Genomic DNA, 18,557 nt, shown 5'->3' with positions numbered 1-18,557 from the left:
GTGAAGAATGAGGCATCCCACTGGGGAGCATTGATGTACAATGGAAAGGGAATATTGTTAGATTATTCTGGGGATTACAGATGTATGAGAGTTAAAAACATATAGAGTCTCTGAAAAAATATAGGTTGAACAGGGATTTTTGTAGGTTGTCTAGTTCAAATTCCATCTGCAAGCAGAACTGTCTTCAAAACTCCATCAAGCTGTTCTGAATCTTCTCTAGTGTAAAAGTTTCTAAATAACATTCTTCTTGTATTGCTATCCAGATGTTTTTGGCATGTCACCCCTTTCTGAAACACAGCACTCCCAATAATCACATTATTGTTGTTTTTCTGCCCTCTGTTAGTGACAAATGTTGGTGAAATGCTGATAAATGAGAGCAGCAGTGGCATTCCTCACCTGTGTCTGGTTTGAGTGAGTGTGTAAGTGTGTTTGTGCAGGGGATTGACCTGCATTGCAGCTGGGCTCTGACCCAGCCTAGTTCCACTAAACCTGCCAACAAACCCAACCTGACCCTTGCCAAAGTGCTCGAAGGAAAATAAGGACCTTTTAGACTAAGTTCTGCATGAAGTATTCAATGATTTGCCAAGGAACCCCTGAATATAGGGCATGTGTGTGAGGCCTGTAATAATTTGAAACTATTTATGTTCTCTCTTCTATTCATTGCAGGGGAAGTTCTTTAAATACATCGTGGGCACGTTGTGAATTATCATAAAGTACCCAAGGCTGGCTTGCACTATATTCCTGTTTTATAATTGCTTCTTGCAGATTAGTGAGAATTCTGTCTTTCATTTATTCTTCTTGGGTTGGATACCTTTAAAGCAGATGTATGTGAGCGAATCTCCCATTTAGCAGGGGTTAATTAAAATCAGAAAAGATTGTTTCCCTAGTAGGAAAAATTCTCATGATTCCTATCTTTCCAAACCTATTCACAGCAGCAATGCCAAAATATCCTATATGACAGAGGCCCTTAAACACTGCTGTTTTCCTTGGATAGCTGGCTATTTGCATTACTGAAGAAATGTGTTCTCTCATGTTTAAGGCAGCTTTGGGGAATAATAGTGCAGAACTCAGATGGAGCAAAGGTCAAACAGGCAACCCCATCAAGGTTCTAACTGCACAGTGCTTCTGACTCATTATTTCAAACACAAACTGCAGGTTTGGGAAGATGGTTTGTAACTAGCTGATCAGAGTGAGACAGCAAAGTCTGAGAAAACCTTTAGTGACTGAATTTTGGATTGTGAACTCTTTAGACTGGTGTGTATGGCATGCAAGGGCCTGGTGGTGATTTCTTTATTGCAAAGAAAATAAAACCAAGCAGTGCTGCTGGATGGATGGAGTTTGGAGAGCTGGGATGGAGAAACAGTGAATCATTTCTCAGAAACAGCACTGGTCTACTCCCTCTCTGACAGGAGAAAAGCCTGTGGCACCCTACAGTTATTTCATTGGATTTCCTCTTTACAGGCTTTTTTAATGAACCCAAGCTGACATTAGCTACAGTTTAGAAATCATAAACAAAAACAAACCTATGACTTCTTTGGAAGACACATGGGATTAGAGGGGTTTCATACATAACACAGTAATCCTCTTTTGAAATAGATCTTAGAGCTTTAACAGTAAGTTAATGTTTGTTTCTTTGTTCAGAGTAAGATGATGCACAGCTTGTTTCTTGGCAGTGGAGTGCTAGCTAATCTGTCAGCTAGGGTAGCTGATGCTCATGTCATCTATCTACCAAAAAAAACCCCAAAAAACAAAACAAGCCAAAACCACCTAAAACAAACTCAAACAGGGGTAAAGCCAGCCCCAGAACATGTGTGCTCCAGGGACTGTCCAGTTTTCTAAAATTTTCATCCTTCCTCTTCTTCTACTCATCTTTTGGTGGTGTTTTTCCCTTTAGTTTTCAAAACATTGATGTCACTATTGTCCAAGCAGGAAGCTCCTGATTTGTAATTCTACAGCCTGCAGTGTGCTTCATGTGCCTCAGCCACATGAGCAGAGCTTCCATTTCTGAGACAAATAAAGAATACTGTTCTTTCCTTCTTTCCTGCAGCTCCAAAGTTCCCTCTTTTCAGTGCAGTGGTTGGGATTAGTGTTTCCAGTGGCAATGCTGTTGCTCTCTCCTTTCACTCCCATCAAGGTGTGCTCAGCTCCCTCCCTCCCTGGCAGCAGGGAGCTCTCTCAAAGAGAAATACCAATATTTGTCTAGCTTGGCTTCTTCTAAAATGGTACCAAATGAGTTTCTGGGAGGAGTTGGGGCGATGTGGTGTGATGTTGGGATGATGGGCACTGTGCAGTGCTGTGTCCCTTGGCAGATTGAAGCACTGAGTGAAACCTCAACTGGGAGATCAAAGCTCAGATGAGCAGTCAGAAGTGCAAATGCCTATTTAGCAGAGGGAAATTCACTGTTCTGTGGCTGCTGAGGGTGAGGGACAATGCTGTCACCTCTGCCCTGAGGCAGGGAGTGGCTCAGTCCAATCTGGGCAAGGTGGCATCAGAATTGGGGCTGCAATCCTCATTCTGGGGAACTCAGTGCTGCTGTGTCATTACTGAGTTACCCTGTGGTCATAAAGGCTCTTTAGCTCCATAGAATAAGAAGAAAAGGGAACACAAATTATTTAGAAGGCTTTTCAGAGTCTTCTTGAGTCTGAGCAGGAGTAGCTTTCCAAAATGGTCTTGGAGCAGCTGTACTGTTTCATCTCAGCAGTATTTTTCCTTCAGTTTTAGGCCCTGAAATCATTAATTTAAGTGCAGAGGATCATAAAATCTATTCCCTGCTCAACATTCTGTATCTTATGTTAATTTCAGAAGCTTTTATAGAATTTTATTTTTTTATGGCTCTTTCCACCTTAGCCGAAGCACTGTAAAGAATTTATTCAAACAGCTTGTTATATATGTATATATCAGTATATAGGTGTATATGCATGCATGTGTGTGCAATACTTTGCCATATTATTATCTCAATAACATAGTTCAACAAGCAACATTTATTACAATTACAGAAAGTGTCTGTAGTCCCACAGGCATCTTTAGAGACAGAAAAGGGATGAGGCTCCTACACCCAGCCAAATGGAATGTGTTACTTGTTGAAATATTGTCTGTTCTGTGCAGTTATCAAATATATTTAAAATAGTAATTAAACCCCAAAAAGTTATTCTAGAATTTTCCCAGGTATTTGCTTTCATAGACTTTCTGGACTGCATTAGTAGAGGTATTTCAGTGAAATTCATGGAGTGGGAAGGCTCTGCTGGCCTGCAGGCTGCCCAGTGCTGTGGCTGTGCAGCTCAGAGCCAGACAGAGCTGGCAGCAGCTTTGCTCCCTGGAGAACAATGACAGTGTTTGCTGTTCAACTGCTGGGCACAGAACCAGCTTTAGACCTTCAGCTGCTCTGCCCACCTGCCCAGATGGGACCTGGAGCTGCTAGAGGAGAGCATTGGCTCCTCCACATCCCCTTGCAGCATCTCAGCTGGGCTGCCAAGGGAGCTTTTGGGGCACAACTCTCTGGGGTTGGGGTTGAGCCATGTGGCACACAGAGGTGCAGTCAGGAACACCAGCTGGACTTCCTTTCATGGGGTCATTCTGCATCTTCTTTTGGGTTTTACCAGTGTGTGCATGGAGAACAATCATTTGGGTCTGTCTGGCTGAGATTTGTGTATCAATACTCCTTCAGTTCTCAGCTGCAGGGGAAGGAGAAGGAGCACCCTGCTAGTCCCTTTAGCAGCATGCAGACCATCCTGGAGCTCTCTCCTGTGCTCAGCCCTGCAGTTGCACTCCTGGCTGGTAGCACTGACTATTTTCAGAGCTGGGAGCACAGTGCTGTGTGCTGTTGTTTCCTCTCCTGAGCTCAAGGCAAGGGGAATCCTCAGCGTGCTGCTGTGTCTCCATCTGGGACAGCGAGGGACAAGCGCTGTGCTGGGGGTGTTTCCAAAGCTCCACTGCTGGATCAGAGAGCTGCAGAATGACACTTGTGCTTTTTTTAGGTGTTCCTTCTACTGAGCACTGGGGGATACTGCAGGCATTGGGGAAGCATTGTCTGAGGGAAGGCAGCAATATTTTAAAGCACAAACATGTGCCTGCTGCTGTCAGATGGAGTTTCTCAGTTGTTTAAAATACCACGTTAATGTAAACATGCAGATGAACTGGCAATTGCTTTTTTTTTTTTTTTTTTGATCTGCAGGCTTCTAGTGAGTTGTTAATTACCTGGAGGTGAATGGAAGATATTTGAATGGGCAGCTGTCAAATGATGGAATTATTTTTTTTTTGTAATCCTGGGCATTTTACATTGCTTTATAATATGAAAATGTCATACATGCATTCGGCTGGACAGATGACCACGACAGTTGCAATTTGGAGCTGAAAAGAAAAACAGTGACCTGACTTGTGCTGGGTACCCCTTTAGGATAAGACAGGAATGCTTAGGATGTTTTAATTTGTATTTATCTCTGCTTTTATTTCTTCCATGCAAACTTTTAATAACTTTGTAGTTTAACCTTGTAGGGACTTAGTCTCCTTTTGCTGTCATCTAGTTTTCATGTACTTCTCTCCCACTCAGCTTGCCACGCAGCACTTGGGTAGTGATTACCTAATGCTGCAGTTTCCCTCCTACTTAGGTGGAGATCCAATATTGCTACCCTTACTCCACACTGGGGCTAAAAGCCCCAAGGAAGAGAGATGATGAGCCTGGCTGACTCCAAAAACCTTCTTATTTGTCCTAAATCAGGCTGCACTGTAACTGGAAGTGCCTTTGTTTGGATGTGCCTAATTGCAGCCTGCATTTCCCAGGGATAAGTACAATTGTGACAGAATGACTAAAAGCCTCTAGCGTTAGTCAGCCTGATCTGTGAATCACTTATCACCAATATTCAGCCTACTTATTCCCCAGCAACAGAAAAGGGAATCCCAAAGAAGGCTCAGTTTGACATATGCACGAATCTCAGGTGGGCTCCTGTTATTTTTTCCCTCTCTCTCTCTCTCCAGTTTTGCATGCAGCAATATTTCCTCTCCCGAGCTGGAAAAGGACTTGCTGCAGTTCAGTTCATTCTCAGGGCTGTCAGTATTTGCCCAGGGATGCTGCAGAGAGCTGAAGGCTGGGAAGAGCCTGTGCAGCTTCTCCCCTCCTGCTTTGCCCAGGCCTGAGCAGGGGGCAGTCCCTGCCAAATTGCAGAATCTCACTAAAATTTACTGCCTCTTGTGCTGTCAGAGGGACTGCAGGAGAAAAGCCCTCTGGCCAGCTGAGATGGTCATCCCTGAGGGTCAGAGATGTCCCCAAGTGATGTCACTCAGTGAGCTGGAGGCTGCAGGGTGCATTGTGACAAAAGAAACCATCCACGTTTTGTCACTCACACTAACCACTGTCTCTCTTGTTCTCTTGTCTTCCCCAGGAACGAGTGGAATATCTCTTTCTCATAATTTTTACAGTGGAAGCATTTTTAAAAGTAATAGCATACGGACTTCTCTTTCACCCCAACGCTTACCTCCGCAATGGCTGGAATTTACTAGATTTTATAATTGTGGTAGTAGGGTGAGTACCAACCGTTTGTTTTTCCAGGCACTGTGGCCACATGGGGATGGGAATGCTCAGGGGATGTTGGACATTCCTGCCCATTGTGTTCCTCAAACACCATTTGGTGGGAAATGAAACTGCTCTTTGGGAAGAGAGATAACATTGCAAGGCTGTTGGATAAAGTCGATTGCCTGAATGTGCTTAGCTGCAAGGAAATGAGTTTGTTTGTAAATCTGTATGAATATTAAAAAATAATATTTAGGTAATCCCTTAATTGAGATGAAGAGTTTGATGATAGATAAATTCTGCCATCTTGTGAAATTTTACTGATGTTTCTCATTCTGAAAGATGGAAGAAAAATTTAATTCCCAGGTTTTTCTGCTTGCAAACAAAAATGAGTTCCTTGGTTCAACTGCACTGCTCAGCTGGTAATTTCAACACTTCTGATTTTGACTGTTTCAATGTTTTAACCTTTTTAAAGACTAGTTTTACTATTGTAGATCAAATTGCCACTTTGAGCTGCAACCTTTCTAATTCCCTTATTCCTCTCCATGCTTTTCAAGTTTGGCATTTAATTTATTTGAATAAAAACAAAATAATACACCTTCTGCTTTTTCTACCTAAGGGTAAGAGATAAGCAAGGGATTGGAACTGTGGTTGTTGAAGGGAAGAGGTGAAGGATAAACTACCACTGAAGGCAAAGAGAACAAGTATTTCTTTGCCTGAATAATTGTCCCATCCTCCCACCTCTCCATTGTTAGAGAGATTCATCGCCCACAAAAACTTGTAGTCTTTTCACCTCTTTACCAAGGAAACCTTGTATCAGCTCCTAGGGAAAATGTCAGAAGGGACACTCCTAGTCATCAAAACCCCCAGAATTTCTGCCCTAAACCAATCCTCCCTCCTGACCATTTTTTTGGTGGCCCCAAAATATTTAATCAGCAAAGTGCTGTGTGCTTCCCAATACCTCCCACTTCCCATCACCATGGATAGAGGTGGGTGGAAGGAGAATTCCCAGGGAGGGGGAGAAGAACAGGCTGAAACCTATTCTTAGTCTCTGGGCCTCTCTGCCTCCTCATGGACATAAAGCTTCTCCTAGGCAATGTCCATTGGGTTCCTCTTTGCTCTTACCTGCAGACAGAGGATTCCATGGCCTATCAGCATCTGGAAATTGGAAAATCCCCAGCCCCTCCCTGGTGTTGATGTCCAATTCTAACTATTCTGTAGTTGGTTCTGCTTTTGGATGTATAACTCACCTGTTTGGCAATTTCTGCCCAAGCTGAAGGAAGGTTGAAGAACAAAACTCTTGTGAATGTGGTTATTCCCTTTTCATTTCTATGAGAGAGAGGCATTTTAAAGAGAGGACACATTGCCTCCTCTTTTTCCATTGGAATGTGAGAGAAATCTCAGAGCAGCATTATATCTAGCTTAAGTACAGTCCTTTTCAATTTTCCTGCTAGGGCAGTTAATCAGCAAGATGATATTCAGGCTGAAATTAATTCCCTTGCCAATGACAGAAGCTGCAGCTCTCAGCTCTTCTATCTGCTTTTGCCTCCAGCAGCTCTTAGTCACTAGATGGGGAACAAAAAATGTAACTGGGGAAGGATTACACGAACATAATAAACATGGCCAAGACCCCAAGGTCTCTGTGAAACAGCAACAATCTCAAGTGACAGATTCCACTTCAAGGCCAGATGGGTTCCTTTGATGTTGATCTGTTGAAACTCACTGGTACAGCATCACAGCCCAGGCTGGTGCACTGCTTTTCCTCTGCACAGCCCTCTGCAAAACCTGCGTGGTGATGCCATCTGTTCCTCTCCTGCCCTGCCTCCTTCTCCTAGGGGCTGTCTGAAATCCCTCAGTGACATTCTGTTTAAACTTCAGTGTATTTGAATATTTTGCCAGGAAGGAAGCCCCATGGAAAAGGTTTAAAATAAATTTTGAAGAGAGAGAGAGAGGAAGGAGGAAGAAAGCAAGTGCTGATGACAATATTTCCTTGTGGTGCTTTTTTCTGCCTATTGATGGAGCTGTTGGAGGAAGCTGAGCAGTTTGAACAGAGCTGTAGCACTGGGCAGAGGGGTTTGTTTGGTGTGTGGGGCAGAGGATGGTGTGACTGTGGTGATTGCCATTCGTGCTTGCTCTGCCTTGTGAATCATCTTCATTTTCAGTGATGAAATGTCCTTGCTACAGAACACAGGCTGGGTGGGAAACACTTCTTCAAGTACTGTTGGAAGTTAAAGGAGCAAAAACGGACAGGTTTTAGATCTTTTAAATCCACTCATACCCTGCTCACCACGTGTAAATTCAACAGATAATAGCACATTGGGATTCCTTTACCTTAAAATGAACTTTTTAGTCAGTAGAGCAAGAGGAAAATGGACATGTGTAGGACCAGGTATAGATTTCAATGGGGAATCACAGTTCCTATAAAACATTTTTATAACCATGTGCCTGTATACTCTCCCCTGCCTTCTGAAGGTAGATCTCCTGGTACCCCAAGGGATTTCAGAGTCAGAGATTCCAGCAAGGCCATGGGAAGATGCAGCAGCAGCAGAGGGGAGCATTCTGAACACAGCTGAATGCTGCATTTCCTGGTGGAAGGATGCACTTCAGACCTGTGGGATTGTAGCAGCTTATCATTGCTGAAGTGTGGGAGAGCTGCTTCCCCATCAGCTGTGTCTGTCAAAGCTTGGTTCTAGCTGCTCTTTAAATAGCCTCTGCCCTTGCTGTGCAGCACTGCTGAATGCTGCTGTGGAGGATATCCATCAGGGGCTCTAACAATATTATTCAAGAGGCTCAACAATTATTCAATTCAATCATTATTATACAGGAGTAGAGACCAGAACCCTAAGCTGCTCAGTGAGGCACAGCCCACCAACACCAATGGTTAGGCAAATGGTCTCCCACTTCCTTCACTTTGCTGTTCCTCTTTAGGAAAGCACTAAAACTTCCAGATATCACAGTGATGTCCTTTAATATTAGGCTGTTGGAGGAAATTTCTCCTGAGAGAAGACCAGCTTGACAATGTTGTGATAGGAGGATATCTGTCTTTCCTGGCAGTGCTGTGGTTGGTCTGCCAAGCACAGTCATTCTCCAAGGACCTGTAACTTCTGCCAGGAATAAAAAGGTGGTGTAATTTGAAAGGCAGTATTACAGTCTTGCTTGGGAAGGTAAGCAGCAAAGATATTTGGAAAAGATCTGAAGTCAGAGCAGACTGGAAAACGTGGTCACAGTTTATGTGTTTCTGGAGACCTGTGGGGAGTTTCTGGAGGGAAGATCCAAACACTTTCACACTCACAAATCACAGGTGAACTGTAAAATACTGAAAAAAAATCCTTTGTATTTTACTGGTTTTTTTAATATATACACCTAAAAGAATTTTTTCAGCTATGTTTTTCTGCTGATTTTTGGCCCTGGAAATACCAAGCCCTCTGTTTTCTTTTTATATTTTGGAAGCCCCTGACAAGTTCTTTTTTTTAATGCTATAAAAATCACTGTGTACTCCCCACAGAGGAAGAGATGAAGAGCAGGTTACAGCCTTATCATGCTGCTGGTGGGGTCATCTAGCAAAGTGAAAAGCCCTTTTGATATTCCAAATGTCAAAAGGGGAATAGAAAAATATCAGAAAGAAAAACAGTGAAGCTAGATTCATACTTAGCAGGTAAATATAAAAAAAAAACCCAAACAAACCATGGAGTGTTTCCATACATGCATGTGATTAAAATTTGTTTTTCTGCTTTTATAGTTCATGTCTGTTGGATGAATTTAGTTGGGTGTAGTCATGTCACCAGTGAAGTTCAGAAATCAAGGGGATGTTAATTGTGCTTCATCACTGGAAAGTACAATATCCAAATGAAAATGGGGCATGGATTTAGGCTGGCAGAAAGTAGCTAGGTGGAAGGAAATAAGGTTGATGTCTGGCTTTTTGAGGAGGTTTTGATGGTGAGATTTTCAGAGGCCACAAGAGATTAGCCCTCTTGCATTTTTTCATGATCCACACTTTGATTTTTCTGCCAGCATGGTGTTCTCTCCCCCTGTGCTTGGAGCATGCTAACTCACCGACCAGAGAAGGAAAGAAATGCTCCTCATTCCTCCTCACCTACTGAAAGCTTTTCCCAGAAGTTTTCATCAAAGAGCAGAATTTCCTATATAAATATAAGACAGAAAGGCTCTGCCCCCATTTCTGTATCAGTAGTTTAACACCCATCTGGCTGTTTTAGTCTCAGAAAACAATTAGCTGAAAAAACTAAGAGCATTGGGAGGTGATGAGGACAGAGAATTGACAAGATGAACTATAAATCTGAAGAGTGGAGAAGAGATTCAGTAGGCCACATTGGGCACAGTCTAGACCTCAATATAAAAGGCAAAGAAAGTGAAATAAATGAGAGAAATCTGAAGCTGTAATGCATTGGTAAAAAGCAGGATTAGTATGGGGGAGATATTAAGCATGGAGTAAATGCATTAAAGAAGGATTAGCAGGAGTAATGCAATTCAAGTTTAAATGTAGGTTTTTTATTGAGGAGCAGCAGGAATTTTTGCAAATTCTTGCTGAGTGCAGTGGGCAGGCTGTGGTACCTCAGAGGAGCACATTTAGCTCACAAATAGGGCCAGGCTGGAGCTGCACTGCTCTACCTCCAGAGGAGTGAGCTGTCCTACTGGTGGTGTTTCTGCTCCTCCTGAACTCATCCAGGACATTGCTTAGGCTGCAGAATTCTGGAGAATTCAGTCTGTGGTTTGCTCACTGCTCGAGTGGCAGCAGGAGCAGCTTTGGTGCCCAAATGCCAAGAGCTGCTCTTTGGTAAAACAGTGAAAATGGGGAGCAGGAAAATGCACCCTCAGGTTTGCACAGTTGCTGGCTCAGAGTTCCTTGAGGTTTCTAGTCTTGGAGCTGAAAAACAGTATTAGAAGCCTTTTTGCAGTGAATTCCTTTTCCTTCAGAGGATCCCAGGAGAGTGGGAATGGTGTACAGGTATGTCACTCATCACCTATTGTGGGAATTCTGTGGACTAGGAAGATAGAAATGTCTGAATGTGAAACAGAGCACATTGCTAGAGCTTAATCAGCCACTTACTGAAAATGCATTAGGCCAAATTTGACCTACAGTGTTTCTATTGTGAAGACCAGCAGATAATTGCAGCTGTATAATTTGTGTACACAGCTCAAGAAATGCATACATTCCCATAATTCGTGTTCTTTGCATCAGCCCTTGTTTGTCTCTCTCTGTGATCTCTGTAGTCAATGCAGCATTTTTCACAGGCTCTGTTTTTGTCTTCTCTGCATCCTGCTTCTCAGTCTGCAACACCTACAAACTCAGCATCCACCCTCCCCACACACAGCTTTTCCCACGCTCATTACCTAGCTGTTAAATCTCTCTGTGGTGCTCAGAGTTGAGGCTTTGAATAGATCCAGTTAGGAGTTCCTCACTCACAGCTGACAAGTTTTATAAGACTCTTCATATGAATTTAAAAAAAAAAAGACAAACCAAACCTGCTTAAGAAAGGAATTTAGCATTTGCCGTCTCCTAATCCAGGTTTTTGTGTGGATTTAGTGCTGGGGGAATGTGTTGATTTAGATGCTTCACTAAATGAACCTTCCTTTTCCTATCCAGGGCAAATTCCCTGTGTTTGTGGCTCCATCAGTAGGATTTAGCAGCAGGATTTATCTGCAGCATTGGAGCTCCTTGTTAAGGAGCCAGCTTAGGCTCCATGGGCTCTGTGGGATATCCCAGTCAGGATGTGGATGAGATCCTGACAGAGGCAATCTGCAGGAGAAACCAGTGCTGGATCCAGGCCACTCCCTCCAGTTTGGTTCTTGCATCCCAGGAAGCTTTTTCAAGTTGTCCATGGTACCTCCATGGCTCCCTGTGGCCAAGGGGTCTCTGCCACTCCCAGGCAAGCCTTTCTTACAGAGTGCCAGACATCCATTTAGGCTGGAACAGCTTTTAACCTCTGCTGAATTTGGCTGGGTTCAAGCTGAGGATCTCAAGGCTGAAAGCAATATCATTAGCGAATTCATGAGGAATCTGTCCTCCCCCAAATGTACTAATGTTTTACCAGAAAAATGGAAGCTGCTTCCTGAAAGCTAATTTATTAAATCAAGTCCCTATTAACAGATAGGGTGAGCCTTCAGGTTTTTTTACAGCAGAACATTGTCTTTTCTGCCTTGCTCTGCGTTTTTAAATGCATTCTGAGTGAGATGACATCTCTTTAAAGAAGCTACTCCTAGCAGCCGAGGTAAAGCATTAAGGAAGGTCTGATAAAACATTCTAATAATGACTCCTACAGCTTTGCACTTTCCTTAGCCAGTGCATCAGGGGATTTACAGATGGATCCACAAGCACACAGTGTGAGCAGTTCTCGAGGTCCTCGAGTTTTACACCAAGCTCTACCTGCAGTGACACTGGTGAACCTTAATTCCTTGTAAAATGGGTGACAGATTATTAATTATTGGCTTAATTAGGGGTGATGATTTTCTCCCCCAAGGTGGATTGTTTGTTAATAAAGACAGCAAAGTGCTGGTAGCCTTTAGCAGGCTGCCAGGAGCCATGGAGGAGCAGGAAGGAGAAGCATTGTCATGTTTCTGTCAGCTCCAGAAACAAGTGTTTTGCAAATGGTATAGACATCCCCAATAGGCTGCTGCAGATGGGAAGAGTCTGTCTCTCCTCCACCATATGTGAATGTGGAGAGAGAGGTGTGACACTCCTCGCAGGTCTGCGAGATGCTTTGGGTGATATGATGGTGATGATCTCTGTTCCTATTTAGCCCAAGCCTTGCTGTCTGCCTACAGATTGTTTCCTCTTTCTTTTTGCAGGCTTTTTAGTGCAATTTTAGAACAAGCAACCAAAGCAGATGGGGGGAATTCAATAGGAGGAAAAGGTGCCGGATTTGATGTTAAAGCACTGCGGGCTTTCCGAGTGTTACGTCCACTACGGCTGGTGTCTGGAGTCCCTAGTAAGTAATAACCTTGTTTTTCTTGTAGCTATGTCTGTGGTGTGGCATGGGACAGGGGGAATTTGTGTAAAAATTTTGAAGACAGAGCGTGATACAGGTTATTTTTTGTGTGTGGGAAGACTTTTTTCAAATGTATGTATTCGTGATAAATGTGATATTAATCAAAGGACGACCAAAGCAGAGCTGAAGAGGAATAGAAGTCTCATGGTGCATCAGTCTGATTGTGAAACCTTTGGGAACTGTGAAAGGGGAAGAGCTAGGGTTTTTGTGATTTCGAGCAAAAAATCCTTTACATAATTGTAAATTCCTAGTGCATTTTTGGTATTATAAATCCTTCACTTCGATGGAAAATCTGCATGGTCATGTTGTGCTGATTTTGGAGGGAGAGGAACTTTTTCATTAAAATTGCATTTTCTCCTTTGCATGTGATGTTCAGATCAAGAGCACTGGGAACAATTTAGAGGCAAGACAATACAGGGCAATGACATACTCATGTTCTCTGTTAGTCTGATTTGCTTAAATTATTTGTAATTCCTCTGAGAAAGTCCTCAAGCAGCCTTTGATAGTCTTTCATCCATTTTCCTATTTACAATGAAGGTATGAGTAACTTAAGTCTGGTAATTCCATTGTGGAGGTGGAATATGGACATGACAAGGTGGGAAGATCATGTCATTTGAGAGTTTGTTATAGATGGGACCTGTTTACCTTCTGGAGTGAAAACTGCTTGAAAACTGTCATTGTTTCCCATGTTTATAGCAAAGAGAGATGTAGTGAGCAGAAAAGGAGTTAATCTTCTCCAGAATAGCTGTAGGGAGCACTTGGTTTCCATCTGAGGATCTTGCTAGTCTGGTATGTTAAAGTACTTCAAACCTTAGTCATTCAAGAGCCTTGAGTTGAGTTGGGTAAATTCTGATCTCAGTCATTCTGATAGTTGGATAAACTCTGATCTCAGTAGCTCTGATAGCTGGGTAAACTCTGATCTCAGTAGTTCTCATAGGTGGATAAACTCTGATATCAATAGTTCTGATAGGTGGATAAACTCTGATGTCAGTAGTTCTGATAGTTGGATAAACTCTGATCTCAGTAATTTTGATAGTTGGATAAACTCTGATCTCAGTAATTCTGGTAGTTGGATAAACTCTCATCTCAGTAGTTCTCATAGCTGGATAAACTCTGATATCAATAGTTCTCATAGTTGGATAACTCTGATCTCAGCAGTTCTGAGCAGACTGGGCTTGCCTGTAGGGTTGGTGCTCTTGGAGGACTGGAGGAAGCTGAGGGAACCAAGGCTGACACAGTTACATCCATGTGTGATCTCAGTCCCAGTGTGGATTATCTAACAGTCCATTTGTGAGTTTTCTCATCAAGAGAAGTATTTAATTTGCACCAGAGCAGAGCCTGGTGCAGACTGACAAATATTGGGTCTGGATAACAAAATGCTAGGGTGGTGTGAATCAAGCAAACCATTAAGTTCACCTGACAGATACCCTCATTGATCTTTATGGATCTGGCTGGGGACATATTTGTTAAACAAGCCTTCCTGGGGCTGGTGTGGCTTTAAAAACCTACTGAGATCTGTAGCTAGCACAGCCTCAGTCTTGACTGGGCATTTTTTAATTGTACAATTGCCTGTTGATTAGCCTAGAATAGATGTTATCACATCCATATGTATTAGAGTGTAACTTTTCTCATGAGGCCTTTTAGATGAGCTTGCCTGAGCTCACCATAAATAGCACATTACAGGATTACATCCTTACATAAGTTCAGTGCAGAGGTTTAGAAGTCAAATCTCAGGTCCCATTCAAGTTCTGTCCCCAAGGCATCATAAACACCACTGGGTGAGTTACCAACATTGCACTTGCAGTGTTTTGCAATCTGTAAAGAAATGCTTTTTGCTTCCTTCCCTTTTCCAAAGTGCAGAAGATTTTTCCCCTGTAAGGAAAAAAAACCTGCACAGATTTGTCCTGAAATTACATGAATGTAACATAAGCTGCAATTCCCTCTCACTTAGCAGTGTATGGAAGCAGCATCTCTTCAGGAAAAAGGGATTCTCTGGGTCACTGGCAGCTTCCTTCTGCATGGAAATTCCAACATCTGTTGCTTGGCTTCAGGTCCAGATCTAACTACCACTATCTGGGAAAAAAGCATGTAAAGCACAATGATACTTACAAAGCAAATTTGGGAAACACATGGTGAATTTTTGCATGCAAATCTTAAACTCATTAGGATGGGTCTTGGGAAATAGGTTGTCTGAGGTGGAGAGATTGGCTTGCAGCATGGAATCATTTTTTCTGAGTCACAAGGAGTTTACATGGATTTCTTTTCTCTGTGGCTCAATCCACAGGAAATAATCCAGTCTAAGAGGGACATGTTTTGTATTCAGGTTCATGCACTTAAAGACCTGTCTCAGCACATAGAGAGTTTCCACCAAGTTTGATTTGAGGTAGGGGAAAGACATTAATTGCCCTCTGAAGTAAATCACTGGTGTCTGCATTTTGCAGATCAAGAGCTGGAAACAAAATTTGAAGATTTAACACTTCCAGCAGTGGGTTCTCATTATTTATTGGCTACCAGTGCTAGACATTTAGGTCAACACAACTATCCAACAGCTTCACATAGATGGATAGAGGATGTTAGGAGCTCACAATCCCTTTTTTCCAAGTCCATGAATGCTTAATTCCCAGGACTTGGCTGTCTTTTGCCAGTAAATGTCTCAACCAAGAATCAGGGGACTGTCACTGCCATAAGTGGTTCATCTGCAAGCAAAGCTGCTTCACCCCTGGGCAGACAAACAAAAAGATACCTTTGACAATCTCTGTTAGGATCAGACTGTCCAAAGCCCCAAATTACATTAGTGCTTCCTAAAATCTAAAGGGTTTGAGGTCATGAATTCAGCAAAGCCTGAAGCCTACATCTGGATGGTGGTTGTGGGCACATCAATATTTCATCACCTTTAAGAGAACAGATGATACTTTTATGCTTGGTGGTTATATGGACATTCTCAAGACCACTTGTCATAAGGAAGAAAATGGACATTTTGTTTAAAAGATGAGACTGACATTTTTTTATCCATGTCACAAAAAGCAGCTCTGCCATTGTGGGAGAAGCCTTCAAAGGCACTGAACTGAATGTCTTTGGGCTCCCGGGACAACTTGAAAAAATAGTGTGAAGTATTTACACATTTTCAAGGAATTCAATGGGGATTGATTTGGTTTGGTTTGAGGGATTTTTGTGAGTTAGATTTTTTTTTAAGTAGTTTGAGTTCTTTTCTGGAAATTTTTTTGTTGTTGTTTTTGTTTTTGAGTGACAAGTACAGTTTTGGTTGTGACTGTATGAGGTGTATGGCAGAGCAATAGATCAGATACTTCCCACAGCTCTCATCCCAGTGCTGGCAGTTACTTTGTGTACAAAATAGAGTTTCAGAGCTAATTAAGCAATTTTTTTCCCCCCCTACCACTCTTTTTAAAGTCCTACTGCTTCTGGAATATGGTCCTCACTCAGTCCTTCTACCTGGCATTAATGTGTAGATTAATGGTGATTATTTTGAAAAGCACATGGATGATTTAGGTCACTTTTGACAATTAGACACAAGCACTTTTACCATTAATACACAAGGCCAGATTTCACTGTTCAGCTATTCTGTCACATTAACACAGTTCTTGCAGTGCATCCTTTATCTGCTGAAAGAACTTTACTGCTGGAGCACCAAAGTGATCTCCTTGTAAGAAAAACTTCACGTGTGCATTAGAGCACCTGTCTGAGTGTTTGGCATTAAGATCAATATAATGGTTTGAGAAAGGAGGGAGAAGGAAAACTATTCCCTTGATGGACATAAGTAGACAAGTGCAAAATCAGCATGTCTACCAAAACTTAATCACTTTAGTGTCTTGGAACCTTACCCAGTATCTGCTTTGGCAGGAGTGTGAAGCATTGTAAAGCTTTCTAGGGACAGAATCAAGTCAGCCCTTTTGTGCTGAGAGTTTTCTGTTGATTACTGTTCTCTCTCAGTTTGATGTCATTACATATTTTAAAACTTGTTTTAAACATTCTGTGCTTGAGGAGGGCAAAAAGAGGCATCCAATTGGGCACTGAAGAAACATGATCCAATTAGAGAAGAAAATCACTCCTGACTATTGGAAAGGGCAATGAGTTACTCCCACGCATGCTAGCTCATGCCCTTTTAACTTATTAAATTCCATTTCTCTCACCTTTATTCATGCTGCTCAATTACACCACCTGATCCATTCTGCTCATTCTCTTTATGTTGCACTTTGTCTTAACGTAACTGCATTTTTGCCACTGGTTATTGTCTGTTTGATATTTGCTAGACTTAATTGATTAGCTACTCTAGACAATTTGGAAGTCATATAATCTGAGTAGCTGCTGTGCTCCATGTTTGTGTTTTCAATGGGATCCTCTGCTGACAACACACATTTGTGTGGGCAGAAGACCCAAGCTAGAGAGGAAACTTGACTCTTCCACTAGAACAAAAACTTGTCATCATTTCTCTTTTAATTTTTTATTTTAAAAACAAAAAAAGGAGAAGTGGCTTGACCAGAGCTTCCCAAGTGTGAAAGGTTTGTGTGTAGGAACTGAATACACTAAGCTGTATAAGAGGAGACAAAACACTTGGCAGTTTACTAGGAGATAGATAAAGGTGCTTGACAACACAGAGAACTGCTTCAAATACATTTAGGGCAAATTTATCTTCCAGTTATTAGTTCTGCATTAAATATTGCTGCTGTTATGCTAAATAACATCAGCTTTTGGCAAGCCCAGTTCCTTTCTTTTCTCCTGAGCTCCAGCAGCATAGCAAACTGCTCTCAGGCAGATTCCTGGCATTGTCCTTCCCTCCTGAACAGGATTCCTCAACCCCCTGTGCCACCTCTGCAGCACCAGGAGAGGACAAGCTGCACCACCTTTCCCATGTCCTTGCCTAGCTGTTTTTAATCTCAAGTGGCCAATTTGTTTTGCTTTCATCACAAACGGGGAGGGAGTGGATTAAAAAGGATGGAACAGTCTGAACCAAATGTCCTCATTAGGCTTTTTTCTTCATGGTTAACTGAGAACTCTACACATGCTTGCAAGTCCTTTATTTACTTAGGTCACTGTTACTCAAGGGAGTAATTTGGTTGCAGTGTAGCATCTCCCTTAGGTAAAAACCATCCCAGTGAGTAGGGATTACACAACCAGGACCTAAAGCATGCTTCCTTGAGAGGTCCAGCCTGCAGAATGATGTAATTTATGGCAGAAGATGTAAACTCTGCGTGGCAAAAAGGGGTTTATCTGGGTAAGGAAGATTACAGCAACAACGTGCCTCTGTGAGTAATAAAGATTTCTCTCATATTTAAGGAATGCCAGTGAAAACAGGGAAAATATTTATTTGATCTTGTCTGTGTAGCTCTTTTAAAAATAACACTAACTACAAATGTACCCAATAACTGTGTCAGCCTTTATCCTGCCAGTTACTGTGCATGCTGGCAGGATTATTCAGCATGTCTTCACAACAGAAAAAAATCCCAATATCATAGTGTGGGACCACATCAGGGTGTAGGCAGTCCCTTCCAAATGAAAAATACAAACCCCATGCTGACATCAAAGAGCAGACATGGAGATAGTAAAAACATTCTAGCTTGGCTTAGGAAGAGATTTTCCAGAAGCACTCTGGATGGATCAGACATTTCTAGTACCTTTTTGTCATCCTTCAAGGGATGCCAAGAGATCTGGTTTGGACTGGGTGTAGGGCACAGGTCTGAGAGAGAACCCATGGCGTGGAGATGCTTGTCCTGAAGCAACTGCAGAGCTAAGAATGCCATCTGCTGTCTCCTCAGAGCAGCCTGACTGCACTGTGCAGATTGCAGCTAACTGGGAGCAGCAGGAGCACGTTGGGCTCCCAGTTGCTCACTTGTGGTTCTGCTGTCCCCATGCTGGGCAAGGGAATATTTTGCTGCTCCACATCAGAGTAGAAGGGTTTGATCTGCTGTGGTTTATTCCTACATTCCCTCCCAGCTGACACCTTGTCGCTGTTGAGCTGCTAGCAGAGAAAGAAGGTTCAGGTTCAAAGTGTGGCATCTAGAAGAAGAAGATTTTATTATTTAATTCCATCTTAT

The 18,557-nt window shown here is 42.4% G+C and overlaps 1 protein-coding gene across 23 annotated transcripts in view; it reads left to right on the top strand.

The window, feature by feature from the left end:
* Window positions 1–18,557, top strand: part of CACNA1C (calcium voltage-gated channel subunit alpha1 C) — a 357,538-nt gene that overhangs the window by 197,373 nt on the left and 141,608 nt on the right. For all 23 annotated transcript variants that reach the window (XM_085049353.1, XM_085049355.1, XM_085049346.1 and 20 more), the window contains exons 4-5: window positions 5,376–5,515; window positions 12,308–12,447. In XM_085049353.1, coding sequence (XP_084905479.1) covers window positions 5,376–5,515; window positions 12,308–12,447 — 280 coding nt within the window. The remainder of the gene's footprint in view (window positions 1–5,375; window positions 5,516–12,307; window positions 12,448–18,557) is intronic.

Source organism: Lichenostomus cassidix, chromosome 1Ab, assembly GCF_008360975.1.
Source record: "Lichenostomus cassidix isolate B80296 chromosome 1Ab, HeHo_3.0, whole genome shotgun sequence".
Taxonomy (NCBI): domain Eukaryota; kingdom Metazoa; phylum Chordata; class Aves; order Passeriformes; family Meliphagidae; genus Lichenostomus; species Lichenostomus cassidix.
This window is presented reverse-complemented; position numbering and strand designations above follow the sequence as displayed.